We start from the raw sequence: 21,166 nt of genomic DNA, 5'->3' as shown, positions 1-21,166 counted from the left end.
TCTTATGGGAGGAAAACCAGCCCTGGGAAAGTCCACTTGGCAGGAGTGCACTTAAACAAGGACCAAACATCATGAGAAATAGTGACAACACTTCATTAGACTTTGCCTTGAAAAGTGGAACTAAAACTTATGAAAATAACATACCTCACATAACATCATTTAAGTTATCATTAAAACAATGTGCTCCTCCTTAGAATGAAGACTGAATTTGATGTTTTTTTAAAATATGTTTTTATTGGGAGAGGGATAGAGACATAGAAACATCGAAGAGAGAAAAACATTATTGATCGGTCGCTGACTGCACGCCCCCTACTGGGGACCGAGCCCAAAACCCAGGCGTGTGCCCTGACCAGGAATCAAGCTGGTGACCTCTTGGGTCGACGCTCATCCTCTGAGCCACACCAGCTGGACTGAAGTCGATTTTACTTTTTAGCACAGTTTTTCAACAAAATTATATGTTTGACTTTCACGGCACAGTCATAAAGTGGGTCATTTTTACAAAGATATTCATGAGCCTCGTCATTTTTCCCAAGGGCCTGTCTTCATTCTTTGATATTCAAATCATTCTCTTTTGAAGGAATGTGACCATGCTTGTGGATACGCGCCTCTTCCCTTGCTAAGGGGTCTGAGGCTGCCTTTCCTCCCTGGCCGATGCCTCCTGTGTGATCTGAGTACTACTTCTCCAAGATCATGTCTGTTAATTCTGTGCAATCCCGCATCTTTTTCACACTTTGCCAGTTCATTCTGCTGCTGGTTCGCTTTAAGCTACATTGTTATATTTGAGGCTTGGAGGAAAGACTGATTGACATGGGGACTTTATAGTAATCGGGAGAGATGTTTGAACAAGAAGAATTTGTAATTTGTCAGTTCGGTTTCAAAGTATGTAAGAATCAGTGGGATGTCTTATTAAAATGCAGATTCTGATTCAGCAAGAATGGGATGAGACCTGAGTCCTGCACTTCTAACCAGCCTCCAGGTGATGCCACTTTTACCAACGCTGCTGGTCAGAAAGCCACACTTGGAGTAGCAAGGTAGAAGGTGCATTTTCCTGTTAGGCCCTCCCATAGTCCTCTGTCTACAAGTTTTGGACAACAAGTACTTAGATACCATTGGGATCTGTATGGCCTGCTGAGCCCTGGGCTGAGAGGGCCCAGTGGCAGAAGTCAGGTTAAGTCTTCCTGCTTCCCAGGATCACATCTTTGATTAAAAAAAGTAAAATAAAATAATTGGGGAGGTCTTCCTCTCAAACCTGGGCTATCACTTCACTTGAGAGGTGTGTCATGAGAAATTTATTTTTGTAAAATACTGAAGTTTTCAGATAATTTACTTAAAAAATTTATAGTTACTTAAAATATAAACTAACTTCAGAGGTATTTGTATAATAAAGTGACACTCACTCTTACATTTTCATAAGCTTCCTGGGCTGAGAGAATAGAGCATGGGTATAGCTGACAGTCTCAGGACACAGCCTTGGGAGTGTCACCAGGCTGCCCAGGCGGGGGCTCTTGGAATTTCTCGGCTGGTAGCAGCTATATCAGTCTGCTGTGGCTCTCCCCTGCAACACTCAGGAAAGAGATTTATGTGTTTTCAGTGTAGGTAACATCTGCCCAGGGCCTTATGACTCATTGTGCAGCAAAATAATTAGTTCTCCCCCTGGCCCAGGATCTTCCCATTCCCATTTGAGTTGAATGGGGACAGTTGGAATTATTAGCAACAGGAGTTCCAAGGGCCACTCTCCACTTCCCCCAGGAGAGGCTACAACCCAAGTTCATTCCTAGGAAGGCAAGTGCAGAGCCCTGGGAAAGGAGGGGGTGACATTCTTGTTCCAGCCAGCCAGGTTCATTTGTCACCTGAGGAGCAAACCATGCCAAGGTGGCATTCAGTCTATAAATAAGTAAAACCAACAGGAGTCCAGAGTGGAAAAGTTGCGATTCTCTTAGTAACAGAACCTTATAGTGATATGATCTACGGAGACGTCACTGAGGCCACACTCATTTACAGAACCCGTAACACCAAGAACAGATGAACATCTCCACACTCTGAAGCCCTGTGTTCTTCTTAGGCTGTCTGTAGAGGATGGCCTTCAGTTGCTGGTTTAATATTCAACATTGTGGAATCTCCCTCCTCTACATTATAAGTACTTCACAGATCACCTGTATTCTTTCTCATTAAGAACACAAGGGCCCTGGCTGGGTGGCTCAGTTGGTTGGAGCATTGCCCCATACACCAAAAGGTTGTGGGTTTGATTCTTAGTTAGGATACATACCCAGGCTGTGGGTTCAACCCCTAGTCTGGGTGCATATGGGAGGCAACCGATCAATGTTTCTCTCTCTCTCTGTGTCTCTTTTTTTTCAGAAATAGATGAAAGCATATCCTCAGGGAACGTGGCTCTGGTTGTCCCATGCTCTTTGTTAATTGTAAAATAGAAGGTGTGCAGAAAGCCTCTTGCTTTCCTGACCTCCCACCCATTCACGTGGGCAGTGTGGAGTCCTTGATTGCCACACCCAGGGATGCTAGTGTTTAGGAACTTCATTGGAACTTCACTAGGACTCCCTGGGCTTTATGTACTATAGTTACTGGTGGAGATCAGATAAGATACAGTCTCTCCACTTTTCATTCCATTTCCCTTCCATCAACTGTCCCTTTTTTAATAAAGAAATTTTCACTGAAGCTAAAGTGCAAATTAGAAATGCACATAAAAATGTTGAACTCCTGTGCTCCATGATTGCTATACCATTTCCACATATACTGTACAACTTTATGCCAAAACAGGAAAAAGAATAGCTGGATCTTTACAGACTGTCTATGCCATCAATCAGAATTGGTGATTAGTCATGCCAGTCAATGTTGGCATAAACAGCTTTTCTTTCTTTTCTTAGCAAGAGAGATGGCCTTGCAAGATAATCTTCTCTTATCCGGAGTAATTTGCTGGTTCTCCTAAGTTCCTCAGGATCAGACAGTGTGAGAACTCAGTGATGGAAGGTGGAGGGAAGGGCTCAGGGCTGATAGTGGGGTAAGGGGGCCACAGGGCGGTCATGCCATAGTCTAGCCCTGCAGGAGACCACTCGGGGCTTTCTGGCTTGTTCATCTATCTCTTTACCTGGCAACTTTATTTATTTGTTTCTGTGATTATTTGGAAGCAGGTGGTTACATTTCTTGAGCATTATCAATAGTTCTACTTGGTATAAGAAAAATGTACACAATAAATGTAAGAACTATCTTAAACAAATTTATAGCTGTGTCTATATAAAAATGAGGTTCATCTTATGAATAATTATTCATTGAATAATCTATATGTGTGTGTGTTAAGATTGCACGTTATAAACCACCCTACCATAACTTAGTATGTAGCTACATTTTATTCATTGATTCTCTTTTTCTTCATCCATAATGTGGCAGGAATTGTCATTTCAGTTCCGCAGAGATAAATAACAGTTTGTTCCTGTCTTCAAGCACCTTACAGATAAGAGAGGTACACAAGAAGTGAGCTCTACGCTGCAGCGTGAGAGGTGCAGTGGCTGCACAAGTGAAGTGTCCCATCAGCTCAGAGGAAGGAGGGAGGATATCTGGACACTAGGAGCTCACGGATGGAAAGGAAGTGGGGGGACAGAGAGATAAGTGACATAAGACACTGTTGGACCTTGGGAACTGAAGATACGACTGAGGGAGGGAGGGCATCCCAGGTGGCCTCTCAAGCCTCCCTTTCTCTCATCCACAGTGTCTAATTAGATGCCAAGTCTTGTTCTTACGTTGGCAACGTCTCTCATATGTCATCTCCCCTCTTCATTCTCTTTATTCTTTCCCTTTCGTTCCTATTATAATGACCTAAGTGACCTGCTAGCCACCTGTAGAATTATCTTCCTTTAAAACAAAACAAATCTCTGATCATACAACCTCCCTTTCCCATGTTTGGCTCTTCACTGGCTAGACTACATAAGCCTCCAGATCTGGATGGAATCTCGTCTTTTTAACTCAGTTCCTAACACTCACACACCCACCCCTCAACTCCCAAACACCTTCCGAATAAGCTGAGACCCTTCAGAATATAGTGTATTTGTGGTATCTTTGCACACACAGGCGCGGCTTGTTTGGCAGCCCCTCCCCCACCAGCCCTCTTTTCTGATTCTCACACTCGGGTTTGTTTCTGCCTCACTGCTCGGGTATGTGGGTCTGTGTCTCCGTCCTGAAGACTCATCAGCTGTATCTCAGCACCAAGACCTCCCCTTTCTCTGAACAGTCTCCACCTCACTCGGTTTCACTTTGTAAGACTCAGGGCCACTGTGAGGGTGTGTAGTGTCCTTTTAGTAATTAGAAAAGGTGCTCCCTCCGGCTGGTGCGACCGTGTCCACCCCCTGGGCTTTGCCTCTGCGCAGGGGACACACTGCTAAGCTGTTCACAGCATCCTGAAGACTTTGGTCCCTAACGGAAATTGTCCTGTTCATTTGTCTGCTTGTTCTTTGCCAAAATCCCCAATTAGTTGTGTGAGAGCAAAAATCTTCTGCGCTTCAGCACCTGATTGGCTTTAACTCCAGGGTTTAGAATATTGTAGGAATTCAGTGAATATCGATTGAATTAATTAATGAATTCTGTGCCTGGTTGATCCTGTCTCTGCACTGCTTGGGCCTCTGAATGTGCATCTTCTGGAGTATTTATCACGTCTTCTTGTTCTCTTTCTGTTTTGTCTCCTCCCATAGCCTGTGAGCTCCTGGGGGTCAGAGAATGTGCCTCGTCCATCCCACGCTGTTTAGTACAGAACCTGACACGTCGCGGGTTTTCAATAAGAACGTGTTTACATGAATGCCTGAGCTTTTGAATGTCAATGACAGGAAGAGAAGTGGTTCTTTTGACATAAATAAGTCTGAAGGGGAAGTGGTTTTCTAGGTAAAAAGATGAGCTCAGTTTTGAGTTTGCGATGTCAGCTGAGGAATGAGATGAAAATGTCCAGAGGTGACAGCCAGGAGTGTGGAACTTGAGAGAGTAGGTGACATCGAGGGGAAGCTTCAGACATGGATAAAGATATTAATTAAGAAGGGAAAGGTGGGCAGAATGCCATATAATGCACCCCCACCTTCTTGAGTTAGGCTTTCTCTGTCAATAAACCTTTCTTTGCTCCAAACTCTGATCTATTGAATATTGGCCTTTCTTTTGGAGCGTCAGGCACAAGAACCTTGTACCGGTAACATAACAAGCCATAGCCAGGAGCTAGTGTCCATGGTAGATCTGCCCCGGCTGGGGACCCTGCCCTGGTCTGTGAGTCCCGAGCAGCTGCCAGGGCTGTTTTGTCTTGAGGGCTCAGAGGGGGACCTTGACTGGCTCTGCTCACCCTCGGAGCGTGTCGCATTTGGAGTAAGGAAATGATTTTGGGCTTTGGTCAGCTGTCTGTGGGTTCCTGAACCCTAGGTGGAGCGATTTCCTGGCTACTTTCCTATGGAAAAGACCCCATAGAACTGAACAACTTTAAGAACTGAAGACACGATTCATCACCCTTACCTCGTCTCTGACCACTCAGCTCCCACCACAGCCCCGCACACCTAACCCACGGTGTCGTTTGGGTTTTGAGCATTAGCTTCCCGTTCTCCTGGATCGTTCCATTCATAATATAATAACCAATATTTCTCCACTGGGGGCGGGGGCGCAGAGGAGAGAAGGGAAGGGTTATGGACGCAGATCCTAGATTGGAAGGAAGCCTGTGGCCAAGTCTGGCTGCAGACATTCCCCACACTCCCCCACTATTTGAAATACTTGCAAATTTGTTGCCTACCTTCAAAAATTAGGAGATTCTCACACAAATTTCCGATTTCCATTGCCTGGAAATATCAGGCCTGGTGGCGTGGTGCTGAGGGGTGGCTGCCCAGAGGGGCTTCGCAGGCCTCACACCCGGCTTCCTTCCCTTCCCTGCCCTGCCTGGCCGCGCGCTTTCTGAGTTTGCAGAAGCAGAGGACTGACTGCAGCAGAGCGCTTCCAGGGAGGCTTGGAGGGCGGAGGGGCCTGCGGAGCCTGAGAGTGGGGTGCCAAGAAGTTGAGTGAACAGAGAGGAGCAGCCAGGAAACGGGGAGACAGAGGCGATGGGAGGATAGCGAGCGTTAACAACAAATTATTGATTTTGATGACTGAAAAATTACCCAGTAGTCTATGGTACACAGTGGTGAAGAGTGTGAATTTCAGCATCAGATAAAACTGTGTCCAAAACTTGGCTCAGCAAGTTCTGGGGATTATAAGGTCACTTTTATAGCTATATAAAACAAATCATTTTATTCTTTACATTTCAGCGGTAAAAATAACTTTGTTATGGCGAGTTTAAATTCTACCTTAGTCACTTTGTCCCCCACTGAAGCAACTGTTTTTATAAATGATTTTTGCTAATGCAAGTTTTCTTAGGGCAATAACTTTAGGTCTACAACATGACAGAACCCAATAAGTGATTAGCTCGTCATAATTTTTCTGATGCCACTCAGAGATGCCACCACCTCAGATCTCTCTGAAATAATTTATGTGTTGTTTTTTTTTTTAATAGAGTGATGTATTTTTCATGCTTAAATAGAGAAATACTGAGTTATAAAATATTATATTGTTTATGTTCAAATAGCCAACCCAGAATCTAAATGGAATCAGAAGTCCATTCTTTTCTCATCAAGGGAGGAAGGAGAACTCACTGTGGGGGATTAGCATTCCCTGTTGCACTCACTTGATTGATTTGACTCTAAACTAAATGAGTTCTTAGAATTCGTAAGTTATTACAACCAACCTTGGATATTTTAACACCTGATCACCTGTTTTTAAATCATGTTCTTTCCTAGGAACTCTTTACACTGGAAACAGGGAGAAATTCTCTTGTTTTCTGATAAAAATGTAAGAGACAAATAGGTCATTTATTGTTTTCTTGGAAAATTTCTTTTCATAGTTATGTCTTCTTTTTAAAAATTATTGCTCATTTTTAAAAAATGTGTTTAAAGAAGACCAATGAATGGATGTATAGGTGGAGAGAAATGATTAAAAAAAAATCAGATCAGGATACTAACTAGGGAGTTTAGGTGGTGGGTATATGAATATTTACAATTTTTTAAACTTTTCTGCATGCTTGAAAATTTTTGTAATAAAATGTTGGGAAAAGAAGCCATTGTTCCAGACACCTGAAACTGCAATTTAAATATCATGTCAGCAGGTGGTGGCAATGCTTTGACAACCGGATAGGCCTGTGGTCTAGGACCTGAAATTTCACACTTCATTTATCAAAGTGGAACTTAGCTAAAATAGCTGAATTTGTGCCAAAGGTTTCAAAGAGAACATTTTCGAGTAATTTTTAAAGAAGTAGAATCTTTAAGTGTAATTCAGTTCCCTTCTGACCAATGCTAACGTCTCTTGATCTGTATCATCTGACACCAAGGTCAGCGTCCCTTCCTCCCCCTGAGTAGACATAGCTTGCTTGGACTTCACCTGCAAATTCAGTCCATCTCTGTGCTTTCAAGCTGCTTACATTGAGCAGAGAGCTAAAGAGTAAAGAAACTCTGCAAGAGTGGTGTCTCCCAAGCTGTAAAATCCCTTTCATCCCGCCCCACCCAGAGGATTTGTCTTTGTTGTTGGACCTTGAGAGTTGACATACCATGGTCTGCATTTTACTGCTCTTTTACTTCATTGCATTTTCCCCTCTTTATCTCATCCCCTCTTCCATCCAACCCTCCACAACAATGGCAGTCACTCCAATGTGTTTCGTATATATCCTTGGGTGTTCGGGCTTTCTGGAATATTATTAGTGTTTGTTTTCTTTTCCAATGTGTTTTAAATTTCTTTGAACTATGAACATCTGCTCATAGTCTGATGCATGGAATTCCTTGGCCTATGACTTTACCTTCTCCTTCTAAAATGTGGATCCCTCAACTCAGTTGATTTTCTCATGCAGGCCCCCTTGTGAATGAATCTGTGGCAGGTTTTCTCTGGGACATATACCAGGAGTGGGGTATAGGATGTACATTGCCTTAACTTCATGAAACTGCCAGATGGTTGGTCAGTTCTAACTCATAACAGCAACGCATGAGGCTTCCAGTTTTTCTACATACTTCACACCTGACATCACCAGACTTTCTAAATTTCACAACCTGGTCAGGATAAAGTGATATCTTAGTGTTTTAATTTGCCTTTCTCTGACTAGTAATAAAGCTGTGCATTTCTTTTTTATGTTAGCTATTTAGATTTCTCGTTCTGTGAATTGTTGGGCCCAGTTTTACTTTGGGTTACCTGTCTTTTTCAGGATGAGACTGTAACTGTCCACTTGAGGCTACTTTATTCTTCCCCAGTGCTCTCAAAAATAACACTAATAGACTAAGCTAGAGCAATGGCTTAAGATAATGACAATTATTTCCTATTTCAATGCCTTGTTGGCTTCCTTCCTAGTGCTAATTACAGCTTAAAGCTATATTATTTACTTGTGGTTTAGGTGTTGTTGGTCAGATTCCCCCACTAGAAAATATGCTCTACGAGGGCAGAGGCCCTTTCTACCTTATCTAATTGTTTTATCTGTGCACCTAGGAAAGTGGTCAGTACATCATAAGTGCCTGATAAAGAACTAATGATTCTGTTCATTAATTGAACATTAAGGTACATGTGCCAGGTACTTAGTTTGCCCTGGGGAGTCACAAGACATAGTGACTACCCTCAAAAGGAGCTCACACCTCACCAGGGAAGACAAGAAATCAAAGAATTGCAACAAACTGTGACGTGCTAGTTCAAAGGACTCAAGTCCTTCCACAGAAAGTTCCACTTAAACAGAGATAAATGAAATTAAGGGAGGATTCTAAAGCACACAAAAGGCAACAATGAAACATATTTTAAACAGTTTTATAAAGCTGTGCTCTTCCCACCTAAAGCAGAAGTCAAAACACAAATCCAGGGAAATGAACCCAGGAGTTGTCGTCTTTGCAAGAGAAATAAGCAGGGAAGGCAGACCTCTCCTCCAGGGACCTGTTAGAAATTCAGCTGGAGCGCTGGGCTTCCATACTGTCTCAGCAGCCTGCTTTTCTGGTTTGGGGATTCTGGTTTTTTTAAAATCCATGTCAGGGCCTGGAGAATTATCACAAAATAAACTCTTGGACAGGGATCTAAAGCTGAGTTTATCCAAAGCCCAAACAATTGCTAGGCACACCCATTGGCTGAAGACAGTTTTTCTCCCTTTGGCAATCATTTTCATAACGTCAGTTACAGGCTGTTTTATTCCCATCATCTGATTATAAAACATCAGTCCATGCAACATCAGATGCCATAAGGAGAGATTTTCAAGTCTGTGACTCTCACTGGGAAAGAAATAAGAGCCTATTTCAACTTCTCCGAGCATTCTTTGCCACTAGGCTTGGCCCCCTTTCCTCAGTGTTGCTGACGGAGGACGAGCTGTAGTTCCCGAAGACAGGAGAGACCAACTCCCCTGCCCGGCTGCTCCCCAGTGTTGTGGACTCATTTACTCTCAGACCTGCAAGGGACTCAAGAACTTGCAGTTGTGCTCTGCACAGTCCCAGGGTTTCCTAGGGTGTGAGGGGGCCTGAAAAGACATTCATCTCTTTCCTGAGCCAATCTCCTCCTAAAGGGGAAAGCACCTAACCAGAGTGGAAACCAGTTTGCTGAGTACAATCAAACCACTATCCCATTGCACTGAGAACGGTAAACACCAGTGTTTCTTTGCTTAATTCATCTGCATTTCCAAGGGCATTTCTTAATGGGGATTTAGACCTTAATCTTATTTTTCTGAGAGAAACCTCAGATAAAAAAAATAAACTGGAAGTTTGGCCACTCGACCTCTCTCAGTACCTCACAGCATGAACTGCCATTGTAAGAATATATTCATTCATTTAGTCGTCAAATATGTACTGAGCTACTGCTCTGTGCTGGCGCCAGTCGGCAGTGGACAGGATGTGGGCCCCGTCACTAGGTGTTTATAACATAGGTAAATATGACAGTAAGTGTAAGGAGAGGGGGAGGAGGGGCAGGACAGGTGGTTCAGGTAAAGAGAGAAGCTTGTGCTAGTTCCAGAGGCCAGAGAGAGCTGGACATGTCCAGTGAAGGACAAAGGGTTCAGTATAATTAGAGCACAGAGTGTGAAGGGGCGATGGTGAAAGACAAAACTTAAATAAGAGACCCACTCTGACTAGGTAACAGCTCTGATTTCACAGATGCCTCCTGTTGTTTACCTGTGCACATGTCCTTGCCAACCTGCCCTACTCGTCCTTTCAGAAAATATGCTCACGCTGTTGGTATGTGCCTTCACCCCAAAGCAAGTCTTAAACTGTGGGTGGAACATTCTTATGTGATTTGAAGCAATTGCTACTTGCCCCCCAAAGTCTCATGAGCAATTTTGGTGGCAAGCCGGTTTCATCATTTTTGCATCACAGCTGGGGTAGTTGGTCCCATTTAAAATCGTCAATAATGCCCTGGCCAGTGTGGCTCAGTTGGTTGGGTGTTGTCCCCAGCACCGAAAGGTTGCAGGTTCAATTCCCAGTCAGGGCACATGCCTGGGTTGCAGCCTCCATATCCTGGTTGGGAGTGTGCCGGAGGCAGCCAATTGATGTTTCACTCTCACATTGATCTTGTCTCTTTCCTTCTCCCTCTCCCTTTCTTTCTCTCTGAAAAAAAATCTTTATGATAAAATAAATAAAATAAAATGTTCCATAATAACGAGACAGAGTTGAGTAATTAAATTAGGTTCAGTTATAAAATAGTTTTTAACCAACAATGGGCATCAGTTGGGAAAGCTTTTCAACTTGTCCCAGCCTTATGCCCATCTCAGTCTTAACGAATACAAACAAGCCTCTACATGGCACCTGGGTGTGTGCATTTAGGAAAAGTCCCTCAGGCATCTAGGTGCACATTTGTGGTGAGAATGAACTCATAAAGACCATTCGCTTGCATAGAAAAGAACAATTTCAGAAAATTCTAGGTTAAGTTTTGAACATTTTTATGAAGGGGTGGGCAAAAGTAGATTTACAGTTGTAATACAAATAATACAAAAATTAATAAATAATAATAGAAGAATAAACTCTGTTTCACATCCTTGCAACTGTAAGTCTACTTTTGCCCACCCCTGTACTGGCTTTACTGTGATCACAGAGGACAGCAGTTATAGTATTTTAGTAAGAGCCAGTCCCCATATCATGTTGTAGGAATTTAATTTTTGGTAATTTATCACTGGATCCCTAAAGTCAGGGCCTTAATTGTAATTAGGAAGGTACAAGTAAGTTCCCTTTCCACCTTTATTTCCTCTTAAATAGGGAAGCATATGAATTGGTTTCTGGCCTAGTGGACCTACCTGAAAGATGTATGGTGCTGGCAAATTTGAATTGGAGAAATAGGAGCTGGCTTTTTATCATTATTGACAAGTAACCAGACAATGCAGCCATTGCTCTTATCTCGTGAGGCAGCTTTAAAAGTCCTGCTGGGGAGTCATTGCAGAAAGAGCGCGCTGTGGCTTAGAAGGGACTTCAGCAGCCTTCTCCGTGGTCAGCTTCAGTTGGGGCTAAATCACAAATTAACATATCAAGGAAACATTTTTTATAAAAAGAAGAAACCACTTGCCAAGAAAAATAAAAAATATGTATATTAGGTATGGTAGTGCCAGAGAGGACGCAGAGGAGTGGGCAGACTCAGGAGCTTTAGGCTGCTCAGCTGGCAGCACTGCCTGACGGGCTGCCTGTGGGGGGCCATGGCCGCGAACCTGATTTGGTGTAGATGGCTGGGTGGACATCAGCTGGCCATCTGATCCACTAAATAATACAGTTATAATTACAGCATGAAGTTTTCTGTGATATAAACATAGTAAATAGTCAAATGACATTTACTATCGTTTAGAACCATAAAAATGTTATTTTTATCTCCATGATTTCTGCCTTATGTTTATTAAAACAAATTTAGAAGTAAAAGAACATCTATACCAGGATTAGAACTTTTAAAAGAGCTTTTGTCAGGAGATTTTTTTGATGTGTTAGTGTTTTGTGATTTATTTATTTTATTTTTCACATTTTTGATGAAAAATTTAAACATATGCAAAATAGAATAGTGATAAAACCTATGTATATCCTTCACTCATTTCAGTTATCCATTCATGTCCAATCTTATTTTATTTAAATAAAGTATCCTCCCTCACAACTGAATTGAGAAATTATTAACATATGACACTATTTATGGTATACAACATAATTACTCAATACACATATATTTTGCAAAATGATGACTGTAGTAAGGTTAGTTAACACGCCTATTGCTGCATATAATCACCTATTTTGTTTGTGGTGAGAACATTTAAGATTTCCTCTGTTGGGGAGGAAAAGTTTCTCCTCTATCCTTACAGATTCTTATGTCTGGTTTAAGAATTAAATTGACATGGACAGATAACAGGAGGAAAAGCCAAGTTTAATTTTGTACAAATGGGGGCTCCATAAGAATATGAGGGCCCAGAGAGGGTCAGGCGGTTGAGGCTTGTATGCCGCCCAGAGCTAAGGAGAAGGGGCAGAAGTCTGGGACTTCAAAGGGGAGGAAGGCAATTTACATGAAGATGAAAAAACAAGCGTTTGATAAACAAATGTGTGCTATGCCAAGTGGAGACCGAGAGGGCTTTCAACAAGCAGGCCTCGCTGAGTTCGGTCCCCCCACCCCGTCCCACCCCCTAGTCAACCACACCTGGATTGTATTCTTCTAGGAATCTATGGTGATAGCTGTCTTCCTGAAACGGTCCGCTATCTCAGTTATTTCAGGCAGTTAAGGGGGAGGTAAAAGGCTCTTCCTGAGTCTTTTGTTTCTTAAAAATAGTCAGCCTAAAATAACCCTCATGCCAATGAGGCATATTTTGGGGTGACAAAATCCTGCTCCCCTACAACTCTCTTAGCAATGACCAAGGATACACACAGTATTGTTAACTAGTCGCCTTGCTGTATATTAGATCCCCAGAACTTATTCATCTCAAACTGAATTTGGGTGCATATATATTTACAACTGTAATGTCCTCTTGATGAATTGACCCCGTTATCATTATATAATGACCTTGTTTGTCTCTTGTTAGTTTTTTTTTACTTAAATTCCATTTTATCTGCTATGAGTATAGCTGCCCCGCTCTCCCTTTGGGTTTCCGTTAGAATCCTTTCCCACCCTTTCACTTTGAGCCTATGTGTGTCCTTACGGCAGACTCGAGTCTCTTGTAAGCAGCATATAGTTTGGCCCTGTTTTGTGGTTTTGTTTTTAATCTATTCAGACACCCTCTGCCTTTTGACTAGAGAATTCAATCCATTTTCGTTTAAGGCAGTTATTAATAGGCAAGGACTTACTGGTGCCATCATATCGTTTCCTGGCTGTTCGCTTCTCCCTCTTTTGCCGCCTTCCTTTGTGAGTTGATGATTTCCTGTAGCAGTAGGCTTTGATTCTCTGCTTTATCTTTTTTATATCTACTATAAGTTTTTGCTTTGTGCTTACCACCAGGCTTACATGAAATACCTTCTAGATATAACAGCCGATTTTTTGCAGATAGCAACTTCACTCGGATCACATACAAAACCTCTACCCATTTACTCTCCTTCCACATTTTATGTTTTTGATATTATAATATACCTCTTTTAATGTGTATACCATTAGCAAATTATTGTATCTGTAGGTAATTTTAATACTTATGTCCTTTAACCTTTATGTTTGAGTCAAGTGATTTATATACCATCATATGACAGTAGTAGAGTATTCTAGCATCGCCTATATACCTATCTTTGCCTGTCTGTTCTATAACAGTGTCCATGTCTTTAAATGGCAGGAACTAAGCCTTAAATCCATTATGTTCAGGTTTGAATCCTTTCTGAGTGGTTGCTTTACAGCGTTTGAAACCCTTAAAACTGTGGTTTGCATGATGGGAATCTCAAAGACACACCCCTTTGAGTTGGATCCCCTAACCACAAAATGGTCCTTCTCATTTGGCCTCTAGCTCATTACTTTACAATAGTGGACCAGTCGCTCAGAGCCCCAAAGCGTGCTGTGGCGTTCCGAACGTGTACGCAGAGGGGGGAAAGGATGAGAGGTCATGGGATCAGGGTGTGTGTGAGTTGATGAGAGCTTTCCAGGGTTTTTGTTATGACTGACGGACACATATGTTCCTAGGACAACTGAAGTGTGTGGCTTTTGTGCTCTGGCTTTGGTTGATTTCCCCTTTCTTGTTCTTTCTCTGAACCTGAAGAATTAAGTATTGCTGTTGTTTTAAATTTTGTTTTGGGAGTTAGGCTCAAATATACATGATAGCTCATGGGATGTCAAAGCAGAAATTAACACCTCAAGAATTTTCCTCTCCACCCGGCCGCTGGTGGCTCAGCAGTTGAGCATCGACCTAGGATTTAGGAGATCACAGTTCGATTCCCAGTCAGGGCACATGCCCGGGTTGCGGGCTCAATCCCCTGTCAGGGGGGTGTAGGAGGCAGCCGATCATTGATGACACTCTCATCATTGATGTTTCTAGCTCTCTCTCTCTCTCTTCCTTCCTCTCTCTGAAATCAATAAAAGATATAGTAAAAAAAAAAAATAATTTTCCTCTCCTTTATAGATGAATAAACTGAAGCTCAGAGAGGTTATGTTTTATCTGGGTGTCACATTTAGTAAGTGGCAGGACTCAGAGAAAAGCCTAGGTCTCCATTCTTCCCTCCTTCGCCTGAACAATTTGATGCACATTTTTCCAGGAAGAACCGAAGTCATTTCTTATGAAGATTTAGTGATGCAGGCACAAGTCAACATTCAGGAGCCTGCTCTTGCTTTTTATGAGTTTTAAATATAGCGTGATGGCCATTGAAAATAATTCTTCAGGTTCCAAACTTGACAATGTCCTTCAGCTCCTTTCTCTCTCTTGGGTTACAAGGACATACTTCCATTTTATTGAAAATTGAACATAAGCAGTTTCACTACGCAGCCAGCCGTTTAGCAGGACCACTTTAAGTGGCAAAGCTCTCCAGACTTACCTTGAATGAACTCGGGGTTGTGCAGAACCATTTTCAGTGGTGTATTCCAATGTCTTTGGGCAATGGACAGTTCTCTGGTGGCCTCGATTTTATTAATTTATGCACTCTGGATTATTTTCATTTTCAGGACCAGATCTTTATGGAAAATGTAGGTGCTGTGAAGCAACTCTGCAAACTAACCAACAACCTGGAGGAAAGAATAGAAGAGTTAGAAATATGGAACCGAAAGCTGGCCAGGCTAAAGCGGCTCAGTAGCTGGAAGTCCTCAGCCAGCGAAGCGAGCTCGATCAGGTACATCCGGGATGGCCACAGGGATCTGGAGAAAGAGTGGGGCCTTTCCATAACTAGGTCAAGCAACAGCCATTGGTTTTCTTATAGTTAAGTCCCTATATTTCTTTTAGAATGTTTTGGAACACAATTGCTTTATATGATCATTTTCTTATTTTTTCTGTTGCAGCTTTAAAAATGAGACAAAACATCACATCTGTTTAAGAGCAGTTGTTACAAAAAGTGATACATTTTAGTAAAAGGGTAGCTTCTCCTTTAACTAGGCAGGTGGTGATTTCTAAATTTAGAAAACCATGTTTTGTCCTCAGGGGAAAATATTTTATTTATTTACTTTTATTATTTAAGGAGGTAAATGCACAATTCCTGGGGTATAATTTTGAGAGAAAGAGAAATGAAATGCATTCATTTATGCTTACTAAGGTCCTTTCCCGCAGAAGGATCTCTCAATTGCCTTGACTTTTCCTTTTTAAAATCACCACTGTATTATAAAAAAAAAAGTAATACTGCTGTGTTAGCGACAGCCTGGGCCTTTGTCATATAACTCCTAGAGAGGCATTTGAAGAGTAATTAATTCTCTCTCTTTCTTTTTAAAGCAAATTTAGCAGAGCTGTTAGTACTCTTTCAAGAAGGACCATTCCCAAAAAAACCAACAAGGTAAATAAACTTACACTTATAATGAACAGAGATGATATTTTTTCTATACAAAAAAAAAAAGTCTTTAGAGAATTGATCAAGATTTTTTTCTTTATTTATCTGTTGATGAATTCCCTAGTTTGCATCCTTATGCATTTAGGTATTTAAATACTTACTTTTAAATAGATATTATCTGTTTTTTCAAAAAGAGGTTTGGAGAAATAAGTACAGAACATGTTCATTTCAGAAATATTATTCCACCAGTTTTTATTTCTAGTGTCCCCATCAGAAGAAATTTGCTGCCCCCCACCTGCATATGGCCCTGGACTGTAAGATCAGCGTGGGTGCCTTCACTCCACATAGTCCCTTATCTTTGACTTCAGAAGATCCTGAAGGAATGTCAGCTAATCCCTCTTCTCCCTCTGATATTTAGTACTATATGTGTATATAGAGAGTAGGTATTCACTTGCTTGAGAAGGTTAAAATGTGATGGCTTTACTAACGAATAGAGAACTTTCATCCAATAGGATAGCATTTACAGTAAAACGTGAAGGTTAATCACTTATTAACTTAAAGGACACTCTGCTGCAGAGAAGTGTCAGGGAGGGAGAAGCTGCAATACCCCCTTTCTAGCTGCAGTTCATAGACAGCTGTGAAATTCAGCTTGCTCCCTCTGATCCACCAGTGCTCCAAAGCTGGTCCTTCTGCAGGAGGTATTCATGACCTTGTACTGGTAAGGGATGACCTGATGTTAGGGCCATTGCCTTAGTTTTCTCTCTACTTCTCATGTTATGCTACACTGAACTGTTCTAAAAGGATTCAGAAAGAGTTTAATATCCTACTAAAAATTACTACAATGTTTTATATTGCTGACAAGCTTCTTGGTTTACCAATAGACATAAATACATGGGTAAATACATATGTAAACGTGTTTTTGGGCAAGTTACTTAATTGCATTGGAAAATAGAGATAATAATAGTATGATACCTTACAAAGATTTTCTATAGGATTAAATGAGCTAAAGCCCTTAGCACAGTGCCCAGTACATAGCAGGCTGCTCAATCAACAAAACATTAAAAATATTATGTAGGGAAGGTGCCCTTTGTACCAACCAGTTTGTAATGGGATAAGGGGGTTTGTATCTGTATCTATAGTGACTCTTAATAGGTGCAATTTGGTCCTGTGCAACCTCTATAGCTTGCACCTTGCACCCAAAAAATCTCTTTATTTTGCATTTATCTCAGAATATTAACTAAGATATATGGTGCATGAAAGCAGTCCCCATGTCTGCTTTCCTCATGCTATGTTTCAAGGTCTGGCACATAGTAGGTGCTCAAGTAATACTTGTCAAATGAATGAGTGAATGGAGAGCTCAGTCTGAAAATATTCCTGGAAGTCTCACAATCTAAATTAAAAGCATTAAGAGTCTTGGGTGTGTGGGTGAGGTGGGGGGTTGGGATGTGGACACAGAGTCAGGAAGTGACATAGGCATTAAAGGGCACCCATTCAACTTGGAGACCTCTTGCAGTCAATGTCCTAGGCCCGTGGAAGGCAGATACAGGTGAGACATGGCCTCTTCAACTAAAGAATTTCAGGGTAGTCAGGGAAGAAAAAGATCAGAAGAAAAGGCAAAGAATAGCTGTACCCCAATGTGATAAATATTGCAGAATCTCAGAGTCCTGCAGGAGTATTATGGGAGCTGGACCTTCAAGGAGGAATAAGCGTTGGCTAGACTGACAGGAGCTGTAGGGAGGTTGCAGGTGGAATGGTATGAGCAAAGGTCTGGGAGCAGGCGTTGGCTTCATTGAAGGATTAGGTGGGAGTTGGTTAGGGAGGAAACTAGAAGATAAGGCTGAAAATACAGGTTAGACTCAGTTTCTGGATCACCAGGTTAAGGAGTTCATTTGGTAAGCCATGAGGCCCTTTTAAATAATAACAATTCATATCTAAGTTGTAGGGTATTTCCTCCTTTTACGGGCAGAGAAAGGGAGGCAGCATAGCATTGTGGCTAAGAGCGCAGATTCTGGAGCCAAATGTTTTTTGGTTCATATCCTGGCTTTGTGACTTACTAGCTACGTGACCTTGGGTGAGGAACCTAGCTTTCCTGGGCCTCATTTTCCTCACCTCTAAAATGGGAATAACAGTATCTGCCTCAGAGGATTGTTGAGGGTTATTGTGAAGATTAAAAAACAGTTTGTGTAAAGTACTCAGAAGAGTTTATGGCACATAATAAGGGCTGTATATGTGTTCACCATTATTCAAGAAATTTTTTAAAAAGACCAATTTTAAGCTTTTTCTTAACTACCACCTTCCTTCAGTTTCCTTCTGATCAAAAGCATAATTCCATCCTGTACCCCCAGGAGCAAGAAAGCATAACACTCTCCATTACATTAGTAGGAAAACTCATATCTAAGGAGCACCTTGTTTAAGGGGACAGAACACCTCTCTTATATATTCGGCCAGATTTCAAAGCAAGTGCACAGCTGTTGAGCCTGCAGTTCTTGATCCATTCCCCATATGCAAATTTTCATGCCAAATATGTATCAGTCCTTTAGCTTTGTCTCATTCACTTCCTAGAGACTGTAACTTACTCATTTTCATATCCCTTGTCATGTTGTACATCTTAGTGCTTTATGAATATTTGTTGAATGGATAAATAAAACACAGGCCCAGAACTGTCCTTAAAAATAGGTGGTGGAATTAGATACAGATGTGTAAGATTTGAGGAGTGCTTAGTAATATTTCATGCCACAAAAATCTTTCCCACAGTTTGTCATGATGCCTGAAATTCTTCCACTGGGATTTACTCTATCATGTCTTAAAAACTTTTCGATTTTGAAAAGCATTCTATTAAAAGGGGTGGACATTTGGGCTCTGACAGCCCTCTGCTCTCATAAAACTTTAAGAATAAGCACTAAATGAATGGTATGGATGATCAACTGCAGGATGCCAGGGGAAACAGAGACCCCCATAGCCTGGAGTGTCAGGGAAAAGGAGGGAATTGAGGTGGGTTTTGAGAAAGCTTTGTTTTCAAGGATGCAGAGAGGAAGAGGGAGATGTAGGAGGAAGGGAGCACCCTAAGCACCCCAAGGGAGCAGCAAAGATCCCCACTGGGAGTGAGCCTTCAAGCATCCTTCCTGCAGTTCACTTTGCCTCTTTATCACTGCTCAGTACTGAATCTTTTTATAGGTTTATTTTTCAGGAAAAAAACAGTGGTGTCCTAACTGGGTTTTCCAGACCTTGGTTATAACTCTCATTGCTGTGATGACATTTTGGTAAGAAAAACTTCAATGTTATGCTCTAGGAGCTCCTTTTCTTTTCATCTTCCTCTTGTCATATATGACCTTTCATTTACTTTGAAGACAAGGAGCCATTTAAAGTGGGCATTGACCTTGGATTGAATTTAGGGATGAGGGAGCCCTTCATAAGCTCAAACTAGGAAGAAAAGAAACACAGGCTTTCTGCACTTAAATGTGTGATGAAGGATGATTTTTTTCAGGCAACCGGTATTTTTTAACAGCTTACTGTGATTTTCATGTGTGTGTGTGTGTGTGTGCCTGTGTGTGTATCTTTTTTAGTCTTGCAAATAACTTTCTCAAATTCTTTGGTCTTCATGGGAGAAAAGAGTGATTAAGCAATTAGGTACAACCCACTCTCCCCTGGACATTTATACTTACTAGGATTCTTCTAGATTCTTCCATGCAGACTTCATACCAAAGGGACTGTGAAATTATCTCAAGATATACAATTTATTAGTAGTTAAAGCAAAAAAATACAGTAAGGACAAAAGTATTTGCTATGCAAGAACTGGGTTCCCTTTGACTGCCATCCTCCTATGCAGGGACGTGGAGTCACCGCTGTAGGGATGCAGGAGTCTTCTGACCTCTGGTCTTCACGCTTCTGCTGCTGCTGTGATGGCCCCTCAGCCTTTGAGCCCTGGCCATTTGCCTCTGTCTTCCAGTGCTTCTTGTTTTTAATCTATTCACATGGCAAAAGGGATATTTATCTATCTCTTGAAAAAGTGAGGGAAAGGACCAGCTTCTGGGCTCATCTCAGGAGAGACAGTCATTCTCAGAGGGAAGTAAGGGCTGGTGCCAGGGTGCCTCCACTCCCTTTGTCTAAAGCATCTTCCTGTTAGAGAAGACGGGGGGGCCTCTGTCTGCCTGTCTCCCCTTTCTATTTTAACTTCTCACTTGCTCCTGCCCACTGCAGGAGGCATCCCCAAGTATTTGACACAGAATTCCCATTAGAAGTCATTTAACTTTTCTCACTCTCCTAAGTGAGCTTGTCTTCTGCTGGGATTCCCAGCTCAGGAGAGCGTGAGCATCTACCGCTACAGACACACCCAGCATTCTCTAGATTCACATATTCCCACGAAAAACCAACAAGGTTATGGGAAGTCTAAATATGACATAAAGAAATGTGTTCATTAGATCTTATGAATTCCAATATTGTTGACCACTAAGACCATAAATGGGAAAAATTAGGCTTAGTATCAGTTTTTGACCTGCCATCTGGCTAAGAAGGGTCAAAACCAGAGCTTGCCCCAGGGGAAGAAGCACATAGCCATGTTATTCTATTATTCCAGAATTCTCTGGACTGTGCATTGGAGCAGATAGATGTCAGTGTCAGAGACAAACCAGAAAGAATAGTTAGGGTTAGTAGCAAGGAGATAGCAAAAGGGGACCGTGGGGGAACAGAGTAAGGGAGACCACAGCAAGCAGTCGCCAGAGCCACACAACCGATGCCGCCTGGAGGTGGCTGTGGACTCAGAGCCACTTTCCAGGCAGGGCTGTGCCTGCTGGGCTGTAACCAGCGGCTGCTGAGGATGCTCTGGGAGTTCTTTATGAGTGGATTTCAAACCACCTTTGATGGGGAACAAAATAATGCGGAGTTGAGTCTGCAGAATCAGTTGTGAAGTCAAACTGAGAGGAAATCAAGCTTGGTCACCCTGGGTCAGGCTCAGCGCACAGTGGGCTTGTAAGGTCGCCAAGCAGACTTTCTTGTGTGGCTCGTGAGAGAGTTCTAGGCCCCCCAAAAGGAGAATGCTTAGTGTTTGGACGTGCTCATTGTTGGGAATGAATAGCTTCCCAAAGCTCAGAACCTTTAAGGAAAGCTTCCATTGACTGTATAAGTTCTGATCGCCGGGGGGAAAGACAGACTCATTATTTTAAAGCCATGGAGTGTGGAAATGGGTGCTTTATTGCACTTCTTTCCTTCCTCTGTCTGATTTGGTGTTTTGTGCTCTGAAAAGACAGGCAGCTGGAAGGTGTCAGCAGTGGCCAAAGGGC

The 21,166-nt window shown here is 42.1% G+C and overlaps 1 protein-coding gene across 1 annotated transcript in view; it reads left to right on the top strand.

Annotated features, from left to right (window-relative positions):
* Window positions 1-21,166, top strand: part of MYRFL (myelin regulatory factor like) — a gene marked incomplete at its 5' end in the record, with an annotated part of 80,491 nt that overhangs the window by 43,886 nt on the left and 15,439 nt on the right. Inside the window, 3 exons of the mRNA XM_081127769.1 lie at window positions 15,082-15,245; window positions 15,836-15,896; window positions 19,065-19,150. Coding sequence (XP_080983895.1) covers window positions 15,082-15,245; window positions 15,836-15,896; window positions 19,065-19,150 — 311 coding nt within the window. The remainder of the gene's footprint in view (window positions 1-15,081; window positions 15,246-15,835; window positions 15,897-19,064; window positions 19,151-21,166) is intronic.

Source organism: Miniopterus schreibersii, assembly GCF_964146895.1.
Source record: "Miniopterus schreibersii genome assembly, chromosome: 2".
Classification (NCBI taxonomy): Eukaryota; Metazoa; Chordata; class Mammalia; order Chiroptera; family Miniopteridae; genus Miniopterus; species Miniopterus schreibersii.
This window is presented reverse-complemented; position numbering and strand designations above follow the sequence as displayed.